The 12,521-nt window shown below is 41.9% G+C and overlaps 1 protein-coding gene across 5 annotated transcripts in view; it reads left to right on the forward strand.

Moving 5' to 3' along the window:
- mical3a (microtubule associated monooxygenase, calponin and LIM domain containing 3a) overlaps positions 1-12,521 on the forward strand; it is a 74,594-nt gene that overhangs the window by 53,513 nt on the left and 8,560 nt on the right. For 2 of the 5 annotated variants that reach the window (XM_034141877.1, XM_034141874.1), the window contains 6 exons: positions 4-2,023; positions 2,396-2,490; positions 4,221-4,271; positions 5,385-5,492; positions 7,732-7,825; positions 9,606-9,656. In XM_034141877.1, coding sequence (XP_033997768.1) covers positions 4-2,023; positions 2,396-2,490; positions 4,221-4,271; positions 5,385-5,492; positions 7,732-7,825; positions 9,606-9,656 — 2,419 coding nt within the window. Of the gene's footprint in view, positions 1-3; positions 2,024-2,395; positions 2,491-4,220; positions 4,272-5,384; positions 5,493-7,731; positions 7,826-8,659; positions 8,711-9,605; positions 9,657-12,521 lie in introns of all 5 variants that reach the window. The other 3 variants (XM_034141875.1, XM_034141876.1, XM_034141873.1) reach the window with 2 other exon arrangements.

The raw sequence follows: 12,521 nt of genomic DNA on the forward strand, positions 1-12,521 counted from the left end.
CAGATAAGTCTGTTGAAGTCTCCTGGCACTCGCTTTTTCCCAGATCCATTCATACCTGAGGAAAGGGAACCTGAAAGGACGACGCCATCTTACTCTCCGACTGCACAGAGCCCACTGAGCCCTTCACCTGCTCCAGTCCAGGACCCTTCCTCTGTCCCTTCCCCAACTGCTGCTGCTTCCCCTGTCGGTGTCCCGGCCTCCTCCCCCCTGGGTTCACTCATCAAATCACCCATCAGCTCTCTGGTCAAGCCAACAATGGAGTCCCCCATTAGATCCCCTGTTAAGTCACCTGTTGTGTCCCCAATCTGCTCTCAGCCCACCCCCCTTCCAGAGACTTGCACACCTAAATCTCCTGTCTACCCTCAGCGCTCAATTTGCCCTCTAACTGGGAACCCCCTCTCCCCAATCTGCGCTCAGCCTTTGCCCTGCCAGGAGCCTTCGTCACCCCTCCTATCAGACTCTCCCGTCAGATCTCAGCCCATCCCTGGAGTCACTTCTACACCCATGACCAAAACAGACAAGGTCATGCCTGATCTCTCAAAGTGCGAAGACTCCTCCACAGAGGAAACGCCATCCAAAAAGACAGACATCATTGAGGAGTTTTGGCAAAAGAGTGCCGAGATCAGGAAGAGCCTCGGGTTGACACCTTTGGACCGCACAAGTAAAATCTTAGAGAAGAGTGTTGTGATATATCCAGCACTGGACTCCACCCCTGTCAAGGCTCTGGATGTGCCCGAGGAACAGAAGCCCGCCTTTACTGGCCGAGCTGTCATTCGCAGGCTGAACATCACTCTGGAGGGCCAAGTCATTACCCCCATTTCCCCCAAGAGTAATGGCTCCGATAAGAGGGACCTGAGCAGCAGCTCTGGCTTAGGCTTGAATGGGAGCATGGCCACGAGCCAGACGGCAAACAGTGACAGCTTCAACATGTCCGACTCCACCATGCTCACCCCGCCCTCCAGCCCGCCACCACCTGTGCCTAGTAATCAGTCTCCAGCTATGTTCAGGCTGCAGAAACACCAGGTGTCCTGGTGCAACGGGACGGAAAAACATACCCCCGAGAATGCCAAAGAGCCGGCCAAAATCAAGAGTCCCGTTCCGGCGCCGAGGACACAATTGAGCCCTGTGTCCGTGCCCAAACCTGCACCCAGGAAAGTAATCTCGCCTCAGGCTGAAACGGCTCCAGTGGTCGTCATGAGGGAGAAGAAGAAGAAGCCACGGCCGCAGGAGGTGAGGAAGTCGTTTGTGGAGACGGTGGAGGAGATTCCGTTTGCAGATGACGTGGAGGAGTCCTACGATGAGCGGACGCCAGAAACGAGCATGAACAGGTACTACACCCCCCCCACCAGCAAGCCAAACCGGGACAGACCTCCCCTGCATCTGGCTCTAGCGATGGAAAACGGTAAACCGAACATCCCTGGAAATGAAGCTTTTAAGTCACAGAGGGCAACTCAATTCTCCCCGGAGGCTAAGGAGATCGCCGAGGAGAGAATGAAGGCCAGAGAGAAGTCGGTGAAGAGCCAGGCACTAAAAGACGCCATGACCAAGCAGCTAAACAAGATGAAAGAATCTGACACAGACAAGGGGGCGGCACCTAAAGTGGCCTTGGGCGTAACCTCAGAGGGTAAAAAGTCAACAGGATCTCCGAAGACATCAGCCGTGAAAGCTCTGGAGTCAAAGAAGGCCGAGACTTTACCGGAGCGCTTCTTCAGCAGCAACAAGAGTCTGGACAGCTCGGTGGCCTCGTCAGACGGCTCGAGCTCAGGCAAGAGCAAGAAGAGAAGTTCCCTCTTCTCACCACGCAAGAACAAGAAGGAGAAAAAGGCCAAGAACGACAGCAGCAGACTGCCCGGCACCGATGAGACACCGCCCAAACACAAGTCGCTGTGGAAGGCCGTCTTCTCGGGGTACAAGAAGGACAAAAAGAAGAAGGATGACAAATCGTGTCCCAGCACACCGTCCTCAAGCTCCACCACTCAGGACTCTGGGAAGAAGAAAGCCTCACCTACTGGGAAATCATCAGGTAAAAAAAGCTAACTGTGTTTGTGTGTCGTTGGTATTTATTGGTTTCATTGGATGTGAATTTTACTGTTATGTATTAACTATATCCTATAAACCCATATTTATGTATGTGGTTATTTAATTTCCCCGCCCTCTCCCACTTTTCTTTAATTGTTTTAATTTGATTGATTTATGAATTTTAATTTATTTTATTGTATTTATTTTTATTTTCATCTTATTTAATAATAAGATCTATATCTATATTTTCTTATCTATTTATTTTCACTATGCTCTGATAACAAAAAGCCATCCAGTGCAGTTTTTAATGTTATAGTTTTTTTGTAACATTTCCAGTGATGATGTCAAATCTGACCCGGCTTTCTGTTTGTGGCAGACTTGAAATCCCGCAGAAACCTGAGCTTCTCTGAGGACTCGGACCTTTCCTGTGATGATGTTCTGGAGCGGTCCTCGCAGAAATCAAAGGCAGATGTGAGTAACCATAGAGGAAATAATGTTGCTTCTTTTCCAGGAGGAATTTAGATTGTTATAGCTTTTAAAAGCTGATTTTAGCTTGGACAAGTCTGCTAAACAAATGCTGACAATCAGGGGAGGCCAGCTGCTCAGAGCCGGACCAGGCAGCAGACTCCCGGGAGCGTTTTGAATCGCGTGACTCTCCACCTCATATCATATCATGCTTCATTTTCTTTTTTGATTTAAGTTAATTTTTGTCCATCCAGTAACAAAATCCAGTAAGGTGTAAAGCACAACAACACAAGCATATGTATCCCTGCTCTGTATGCTTGTTTCGTTTTTCAAGACCTGAGGAAAGGAAACGACATTTGGGGACAGGCCTTTCGCAGGCTAGATGTGAAATTCATACATTTCCTGTTTTAAAAAACCTTTAAATAATTTCTCCCAGTCCCAGCAGCACATGGACATCTTTGACCTAGTATCAGGCATGCAAAAGGAAGCGATTAAGGAGGAGAAACTGGACAAGGAGAGAAGGAGGGAGTTAAAGGAAAGGAAGAGGTTGAAAGAGAGGCAGAAAGAAAAAGAGCGGGAAAAAGAGGTTGATCGGGAAAAGGAGAAAGACGACGAGGAGGTATTGCGCAGAGAGAGGGTTAAATGACTTTGAATTTCACCTGAACATGATTTTGTAACATAATACAAATAGAATTATAGTTCACAAAGCTTGGATCAAACTTTTAGACTGACCTCTAATTAATGTTATACTTCTTTTATAGTGTTAGAATAAAAAAGTGCTTACATTTTTGTCCTCACATAATCTCAGAGCAAATCACCCAACCACATCATGAAGAACACACATTTTCAAGAGCTTCAGCACCACCATATGACATGCTTAATGCACCCTTATAATGATATCCATTAGCTGATTTAGTCAATTCTTTAGTATGATAGATTCATTAAGTATGCAGGTGGCATATTAGGACGATGCAGCAACTCTGCACACAATGCCCACTTTTGTATCGGGGAGTTATTTTTATTAGAATCCATTTGCATTTATTATGTCGGGCTGAAATTCAAAGTGATTGTTTCCACTGCTGCTCTGTCTGTGTTTGTGTTTTCTGTTGGTTTAGAGATAGATACAGTCGAGTTCACGGCCAGAGGCATGAATTCATTACCCGTACGAAACACATTTTTTTAAAGTCAGCCACGATCAAATTGAGTTTTCTTCACTTTGACAACATATGAAGAATTGACATTTTTGTTATTCTTCAATAATATTGATTTGGATTTGGAATGAATGCAGCTCTAGTCACAGGAGGTTAAAGCTGGATCATGCCTGTCGGGCCGTGCATAATTCAATAAAAGCTCATAGGAATAGGAATAGGGAAGTGGACTAGTCCCTAGTGACTGTTGTGGTGTTTAGAGTTTCCCAGATCTGTGAGTGTAGTAGATACATTCTTTTCCTGTAGAGATGATCATGGTAAGTCCCCCTGGTCTTAGAATCTGTCAAATCTGTGTTCCTACAATGTGATTTGTTCTTCTTATTTCTGATTAACAACAGATGTATAAAAAGTCGCCGCACCTTGCCATTTTTGTGTTGGTGTGGGGTATTAACATTGCCTGTTTTTGATTTAAACCAGCTACATTATTTATTTTGTTTTGTTAATTTAACATAATCATTAACCCATTCAATCATATCATCTGTATCATGTGTGTTTCCTCCCTTTTTTTTTTTTTTTGTCTTCCCAAAGTCTTTATATGTCCCTCACGCACTGGCGTTCAAGAGATCGTACGCCACAAAGGTAGTATTACATATGTTCCCATTGATAACTACACCCACCCCCTCAGCGCATGCGCCAGTTTCCTGTCATAACACCTCATGTGCACCCGGCCTAAAACTAACCGTCCTCTCTGGATGCATGAGACAGTCGGAGCGCAGCGCCCACTCACTCACTGCTGGATATCCACTCTGTTCAAACATGACTTTCCCGATGGCAATCACTTTTCTGGTCACAATGATACCTCTTGATATCAGGGGCTGTTCCTCTCTGACTGGTATGACATTAACCTGCCTATCTGTCACTGTGGCCTCTGTTGTTACTCCGGTCTGAATACTGGAATAACTCTTGATGTTTTCCTTCAGTGCTGTTCTCTCTTTCTCCTGATTCCTGCCAGCTTTTGATGTCCTTACAAGTCAGACACTAGGGGAAATGACCCGTACTCTACTGTATTGCCTATTGTTATGGAAAATTCTATATTAGATTGTAATTTTGAGAGCTGAAGTGAAGATGATGTATAAATAGGGGTTTTTAAGGGCCAATATAAGAGAGAAGAAACTACGCAGCCAACGTAATGAACTCAAAAAACTCAAACCTTCTTCCAAAATATATATATATTCCCAGAGCTTAAATTGGTACATTTTCAAGGAAAATAACATACACATTTTCTTAAAAATTCTTATGATACGTTTAAAAATCGTAAAAAAAAATCCAGGTTATTTTCTTTACGTTTCTCGAACATTTTATTTTATTTAAAAAAATATATTATCCACCTCTCGTGGCTCAACATTTTATTTATTTGTTTGCCTAGAATACACTCTCATATAGATTATATCTGCCATATTGTGTTCCAACTGATATTATGTAACCATGCTTTAAAATGGCAACCCATAGACTTTAGAAATGCCTTAATAAGGTGTGTACTGTGTAGATACTGTGCAGTGAAGGTAAATATCCCAGATAGATTACATTGTGTCAGTCAAAGTTGTCCCTCACCTTCTGCAAGATCTAAACTGAACTTCCCCCCTCCTCTTCCGTTCCGTTTTGCTGATGGACCAGGGCCCCATGGAGTCAACTCCACACATTAGCAGCATGTGAGTGAGACTTATCTGACCCCTGTCTTTGTTGTTACACCAGAAAACCTACACAGAGGAAGAACTGAATGCCAAGCTGACCCGAAAGGTCCAGAAAGCTGCACGGCGGCAAGCCAAGCAGGAAGAACTGAAGAGGCTGCACAGAGCTCAGGTAACTGACCTTTGGACCCCCTGTGACCTTTGCTCCATCCCCACTGTAAAATGGACCCCTATGTCATTCCTGAACCTCCTCAGGATGACATGTTTGGTGACCTCCCTGACTTTTCATCGAGAATCATTATAACTACATTTCAGTTTGTCCAGTACTATTGTTTTATGATAAAGTGCTTGTCATATCCATCAGCATCTAATGTACTTATTGTACTATTGTAGCTAGCAGATTAGTTCACTATACTAAGACGGTAAACATTCTACCTCCATGTCAGCATTATTCATTTAGGCTGTTAGCATGCTAATTTAGCCTATAGCTTAAAGCTTATATTGTACTGCTAGATGGCTGTGGGCTCTCAGCGTCACACTTTTTTCTGTCATTTTGAAAGTAGGTAATTATTTTGTGATGGTGTACTTATGATGTTTGTATGCTGAATAGCTCTTTCAAACCGTAAGATCAAACCATTATTCATGGCATGCATGTCAAACAATTTAAAAATAAAGCTTGCTATGTGTATGTCTGTAGGGTTAGTGACAGATCTGATAAGGCTGCATGAGTAGTGCTGTCACTATAACTCAGTGTTGTTCTTTATAAACCATATGGTCACTCTTCTTGGAGTGAATCCAAATCTGTCCTTTCCACTGATTGATGTTGTAACTCTGCAGTTAGACTTCCAGTCAACTGACTCAGCAATAAGCCACAGCTAAAGTCTCTACTCCCGGAGCTGTGGTTAGGTGGCCTACATTTTTCTTTCTTTTAGTGGCTGTTTGTAGAACCTAAACCACACTTCCTTTTCAGATTGACAAAGTTCAGCACTGACAGAGAAAGTTAGAGTCTGAGGGAGAAATCTTTTTGGCTGTTTCTGCTCTTTTATACATTCTCGTTCTACTCCTTACTTACCATATCTGTCCCATAATTTGCCAAAGATCGTTTAAAGGGCCCCCATTATTCAAATGTTCAGGTTCATAATTGTATTTTGTGCCTCAATTGTTACATTTGTACATCCTTTAATGTTCAAAAGCTCTTTATTTCTCTCATACTGCCTGTGCTGCAGCACCTCTTTCCACCCTCTGTCTGATACCAGTGCCCAGGCCAGTTTACTGATTGGTTAGCCGGCTGGCCCTGTTTCGATTGGTCAACTGCTTAGAGATGCCCCGCCCTACAGCCAATCGTGTACAATGTATTTGAGCGCTAGCCAAAAGAAGCGCGAGTGTTATATAGTGATGTCACTATGTCATGGATGTAAACAATGGAGTCCAATGGAGCCGTTGGAGTTGTGGGAGAGTGTGGCATGAACTTTGGTATTTAGTCTTTGCAGACCATTTACTAGCACAACAAACACACTATAGGACAGGGAGAACCCCCAAAAGTATAACAGGCCCCCTTTAAAGACATGCAGAACCCACAACTATTTGAAAAACGAATTGGTTTTACATGGGCCACTCAAAGAAATGCTCTTCACTTATTGACCACTCAGTAGTTCTTGCAGTTTATAGCTAATAGTACCTGCTGCCATAATGAATGAGAATGACTAAAGTATCTTTCATTGTTAACAAAGGTGAAAGATAATTTATGTGTCCATAAAGTTCGGATCGGCTACAGATTTGAATTTCTATGCTACTCCCTTTCATCAAGTGTAACAAAAATTGGGCAGTATGTTTTCCGTAATCCTGCTTACCGAGAGAAAAGCAGAGCTGAAAACGTAACCTCCTTGGCAGAGCTGAATAAAGATATTCATTGACAGGTTCTATCCCCATTTTTAAGACTTGCCGCCGATCCAGGGATTAAGATTGGGTACTCCGCACCGGGAAGTGATTTGAATTCAAATGCTGGTGTTAAAAGGCCGGACACTTTGGCTTCCCCAAGCTGCTTCCCCTCTATCAGTCCTGCTAATAGGCAGTGAGAAAGTGGTGTGTGGGCCAAAGAGGGGAGAACTATAACATATTAATTGTTTTTGGTGAAATTCATTACACAATATTCGCCTTTGAACAAGCTTCCAAACTTGTAGACATCAATAGAGTTCTCATTAGCAGTGCTCACGCTGTGCCTTGAGAAATTAGTTTTTTAACGAGGATAAACTATTGCATTAGGGGTAAACTCTGCAGTCACCTCCCTGAGAAACGTGAGGCACAAATCAGCTGTAATTAGTGATAGATGTTGTTATTTTGTGCACCGTGTGAGATAACTCAAGTTGACAGTAATGCGCTGTGCTGACTCCCTTACTCTCTTTGCCATTTAGATCATCCAGAGACAGTTGGAGCAGGTGGAGGAGAAGCAGAGGCAGCTGGAGGAGAGGGGCGTAGCTGTGGAGAAAGCTTTGAGAGGAGAAGCAGGTAACGATTTGTTTCTCATATCTTCAAACTTTTTTTTTCTGGCCATCCCACCTAGACTTGCTGCCAACATTCAGTTAACTACAGGGTGTAGCAACATAAAACATTGAACCCTGTTAATATTAAACATTTTAATATTGATTTACTACATGTATGACGATTTAATCTTATTTATGTGGCAGCGCTGGCTCTGCAAGGCCATGTTTTATATTTATATGAGTTCAGTAGGTTTTACAGCTCTGAAGGGAAAAATAATAATATCCATGATTAGGACCGAGAAACGGCCTTACAACTGAAAAGCTGTCCCTCTGCAATCATTTAGACTGTTGAAATCACACTCGGCATTTCCAAGTCAGTCAGTCGTACTGAAGCATAGTCCTGCTAGATTTGTGCCAGAAAGAATTATTTGTTTCTCCAAAGTAATAATCCCAAAATTGTTGTTGGCAAGAGACTATCCCAGAGAATACATTTCTAAGATGCATTATGTGTTTGCGGGCAACACAGTTTGCTATTTGCTACTCCTTTATAAGAATGTGAAGCATGAGTAGTGCTCAGCAGCAATAACACATTATTTATGTGATGTGAGTTTTGTATGTGAGTAAGGCACAGACGTTGTTCTTGATAGAGCTGAATGAGTACCCAACACTAATTTACTTAATGATATAATGGTGACAGAAGCTCCTTTCATCTAAATGCATGCATTAAACATCTCATGCATTAAACATCTCTTTTAAATTCGGCCACCAAGCTATAATCTATTTACTTTTCCCATCAGCTGTGTCTCCAGCCAAATGTCTGAGTATGTTTTAACTTGTTTACTACTCTACTCTCTTAAAGGATTGTATAAAGGTACTTATACATTACCCAAACAGCACAAAAGAAGATCAGGTATTAGATTTACTCTAGTTTATTTTAATTTTTTTGACATGTGACACTGTTATGTAGGCTCCTTCATCTGTGGTGACACACTGCAACATTTCTCCATCACTGAACATGTCGATCGTTGTCCGTTCATAAACATGTCCGCCATCATCAGTCTGAGCTGCATGCGATCAGGAGAATGTGTGTCCCGACATAGATTTGTGTGTTTGCTCATTCTGGATGTGTTTGTGTCTCCGTCACTTGCCTCTCAATGAGGAGACTCTGATCAAGACTCGGGTCACGCAATCAGAATGAAAGAAATCACATTTAAATTGGTTTGCAGGACGTCTTCATAAAGATATGTTCTGCATATGTGGCTGAGTAACTTGATACAGATGTTTGTTAACATCTATTATATACTTTTTAGTCTTATGAGTAACAGCAATCCAGAGTTGTTTGTGACTGTCTGCTGTACTCAAAGATCTCAATTAATTATCAGCTGTGCTTTCTGTCCAAAATGATTAAGTAATACATCTGGTCCACACGGGTTGGAACATAACTTGTCAAATTAAAGCTTTTTTTGCTGTTTGAAAAAAATGTGTCCAATGAAACATGCACAGCGAGAACAAGGCCACACGATACATTACGAGAGGCTTTGTGTGATATTCAGCAGACTGAGCCACCAAACAGCAAATCTATGTTGCATCCTCTTATTATTTTGGGCGAATGCCATTGTAGTATTGCCCAACTTGACTGCACTGTGTTGAGTACGGATGGACTCTCTTTGTTCTGAGTGTGGCTGCAGTGTGTATGTGTGTGTTTGCAAGAAAAAGCATGTCTTTGGAGAATTGTGTGTGTTTGTGTGCCCAGTTTGGGGCCTTTTAAAATAACTGCTATCTCTAATATATCCCTGTCATTGTAGACTATTGGGGAGATTCTAATTACAGTGAAATCCTGGACTTGCATCTGGGCGGTATGTATTTCAAATCTGTCGCTTTAAACTAACCTAATGGCTAACCCTATCCGTCCCCCCCCCTGTTTTACTACCTGAGCTTTGTACCCCTTATATCTCCCTTGATTGGCTGCCTTCCTGACTGATTGGCTGGTGTGCTTTCCACCTTATCGCAATACTTTCTGCTCCTATAACCCCCCTTCCTCCCTCCCCACTCTGTCCCCCCTCCTCCCCCCTCACTGGGTTTCTAGTTCAATCACTCTTTACATCAAACAGAGATCACACACTTGGCCTCATGCAGTCCTCTTAAGATCATCTTTGATCTCCGTAAACTCATGAATGATGAATGAGTCAATTAATAAGTAACTTTTATTTGTCACTCCTCGGCACGCAGACCGTACAATACAAAACTGCAGTAGAGAGAAAAACTGTGACATATTGCAGAGGGAGACATTTAAATAGCAATGTATATTCCTGCATTTATAAAACCTGAGGTCCACTCCAGCAGAGACAATTAAACACAAATAAATATATGCAGTGGATTTTATTCTGCATGCAGAACATGCCCTTTAAATGTTGCCTTCCTTTGCATATTCATTAAACATAATTTGTTAACCAAAATTATTATATTAAAAGTAGCATCATGATGCTTGGATTCTAATTTCAAGTTAAAAGCTGCTGATAATAAATCCCAGAGCAAATCACCAAAGCACATAAAAAAATACCATCAATATTAATAGGAAATGTTTAGTTGATTAAGAAAAAACTTATTTATAACTCATGAGAAAAGCATATCCTTTTCCCAGAACCCCGAATTGTATCTAACTGGGAGTACATTTGTATTGTAACATCCCTAATATTGATCCTAATACCAAGTACTGTCTAAAAGCCCATTAAAGCCTTTTATTCCTCAGGGCTATAGAGCTCCATCATTGTCCAAAAGTTATTAAAAACCAAGTCAAGAGCCACACTGTTGCACAAGGTGAACACTAATCTAATAATGAGATTAGATTAGATTCAACTTTTTTGTCATTGCACGGAATGCAAGTAACAAGACAATAAAATGCAGTTAGCATCCAACTAGAAATGCTAAATAAGCAGTTAAGTGCAGAGTGATGTCTGGTTTTAATATAAATATTAACATCTGACGGATATAAAACAATTTGAAGTATTTACCTTATGAACTGTATATAGTGGTATAATATAGTATAGCAATTGAATATACTGTAGAGCAGGTATAAATATAGACAGTAATGTATTTGAAACCAATCACACATACTCAGAAAATAGTCCCCTAGAAATGCTGTGTTGACTTCTATTTTCTCCTAAAAACCACAGTGCACAACCAAAGTTAAAGAGAAATCACATGACCCCCCCCCCCCCCCCCACACACACACACACACACACACACCGTATCTTCTAACCTTCCCTCAACTCTCTCATAATAAACTGCTGGCATGGCTCTTAGCTTCCCCCCCCCCCCCCTTGCTGCTGAACTCTCTGACCTTCTCATACCCGCTCAGTTGCATAACTTCCCGAGTGTGTGCTGTAACCCGTAGATGCTACAGTCAGTCTGAACCGTGATTGGCTAACAGTAACCGTGTCCACCGTGTCTGGACAAGACTACTCGTGGTATCTGTTATCTTGTAGATTGTGGCCTTGTTTGAATATGACTCAAATGCATCTTTTTTTTTTCTTTGCATTTCCCACATATTTGAGCAAGGCCTGTGTGCTTCTCTGTCGGTTTTGTCCTCTTGGTTGTTGTCACTCATCAGACAGGAGATCGCGTGGAGTTTGGACGCAAAGATGAATATGTGATAGAGACGTTGCAAATCTTACTGGGGGGGGGGGCGTGGCGATTCATCAGCTGAAATCTAAGTTGTTGGTTATGCATTCAGAGTGATTACTAAAACAATTGTTTTGTGTCTCACCTTGAGTCTTAACTACTGGAACGGTGTGATTGCGGTGTTTTGAATGTGCTACTGAGAATGACACGTCTTTGTTTTACTTACCATGTTTGGTGTCACATGATGGGGAATTGTAGCATTGACTGAATACAAGTCTCTGCAGGGGGAACCAAAACTAAAGCCTGCATCAACATGTCTGTACTCAGAACAGAAGTATTATCATTTCCCTTACCAATCATAACTTCAATGGTTACACATTTAAGGATTTACTGAGCGTTAAGTTCCAACCATTTAATCCAAAACTATATTTGCGTTATTTAGGCAGTTTAGCAGTTTAATTTTGATTCTGGGAGCAATAAAAAATGTTATGAGGCATCCAACGTGTCCAAAATAGATTTTCTAAACTGCAGTTCTCCCGACACATTTGTATTTCTACTCTGTGATAGTCCCTTGTAGCAATTATCTGGCATTTCACTCCCAGCTCCTTTATCCAGCAGCCTAAGAACACTGTTTTAGCCTCCTATTTGTGTCATGTAATGGTTACATCCCTTATATGTGTGTCACTATCAGTCACCCTCCCTCTCTGCACATTTTCCCTGAAACGTTTTCACTTATTTTACAATTCTTGTTTTGGGGGTTAATAAGGTCACATCCTCTATCTGTGATGTTACTTTTGGGAGAAAATCTGTCTAGTGGGAGCATATTAGAAAAAGTCCTCATTTGCACTTCAATAGTAGCTTCACTTCAAAAGTCACAAACTGAGATGGGTGGTCTTAACATGTTCAAGTAATTTTTCAAGGAGAGGCTAAACATTGTAAATGTAGAAGCAATTATCTGAGTCTGTGAAGGAGATTGGCCGCCTGGTGATCAGTAATGGCTTTAATAATGGGATTAAATTATTTTGTGTACTGCAGAGGTGTGGACTCGAGTCACATGACTTGGACTCGAGTCAGACTCGAGTTACCAATTTGATGACTTT

This window comes from Trematomus bernacchii, unplaced genomic scaffold, assembly GCF_902827165.1.
Source record: "Trematomus bernacchii unplaced genomic scaffold, fTreBer1.1, whole genome shotgun sequence".
NCBI classification, from domain to species: Eukaryota; Metazoa; Chordata; class Actinopteri; order Perciformes; family Nototheniidae; genus Trematomus; species Trematomus bernacchii.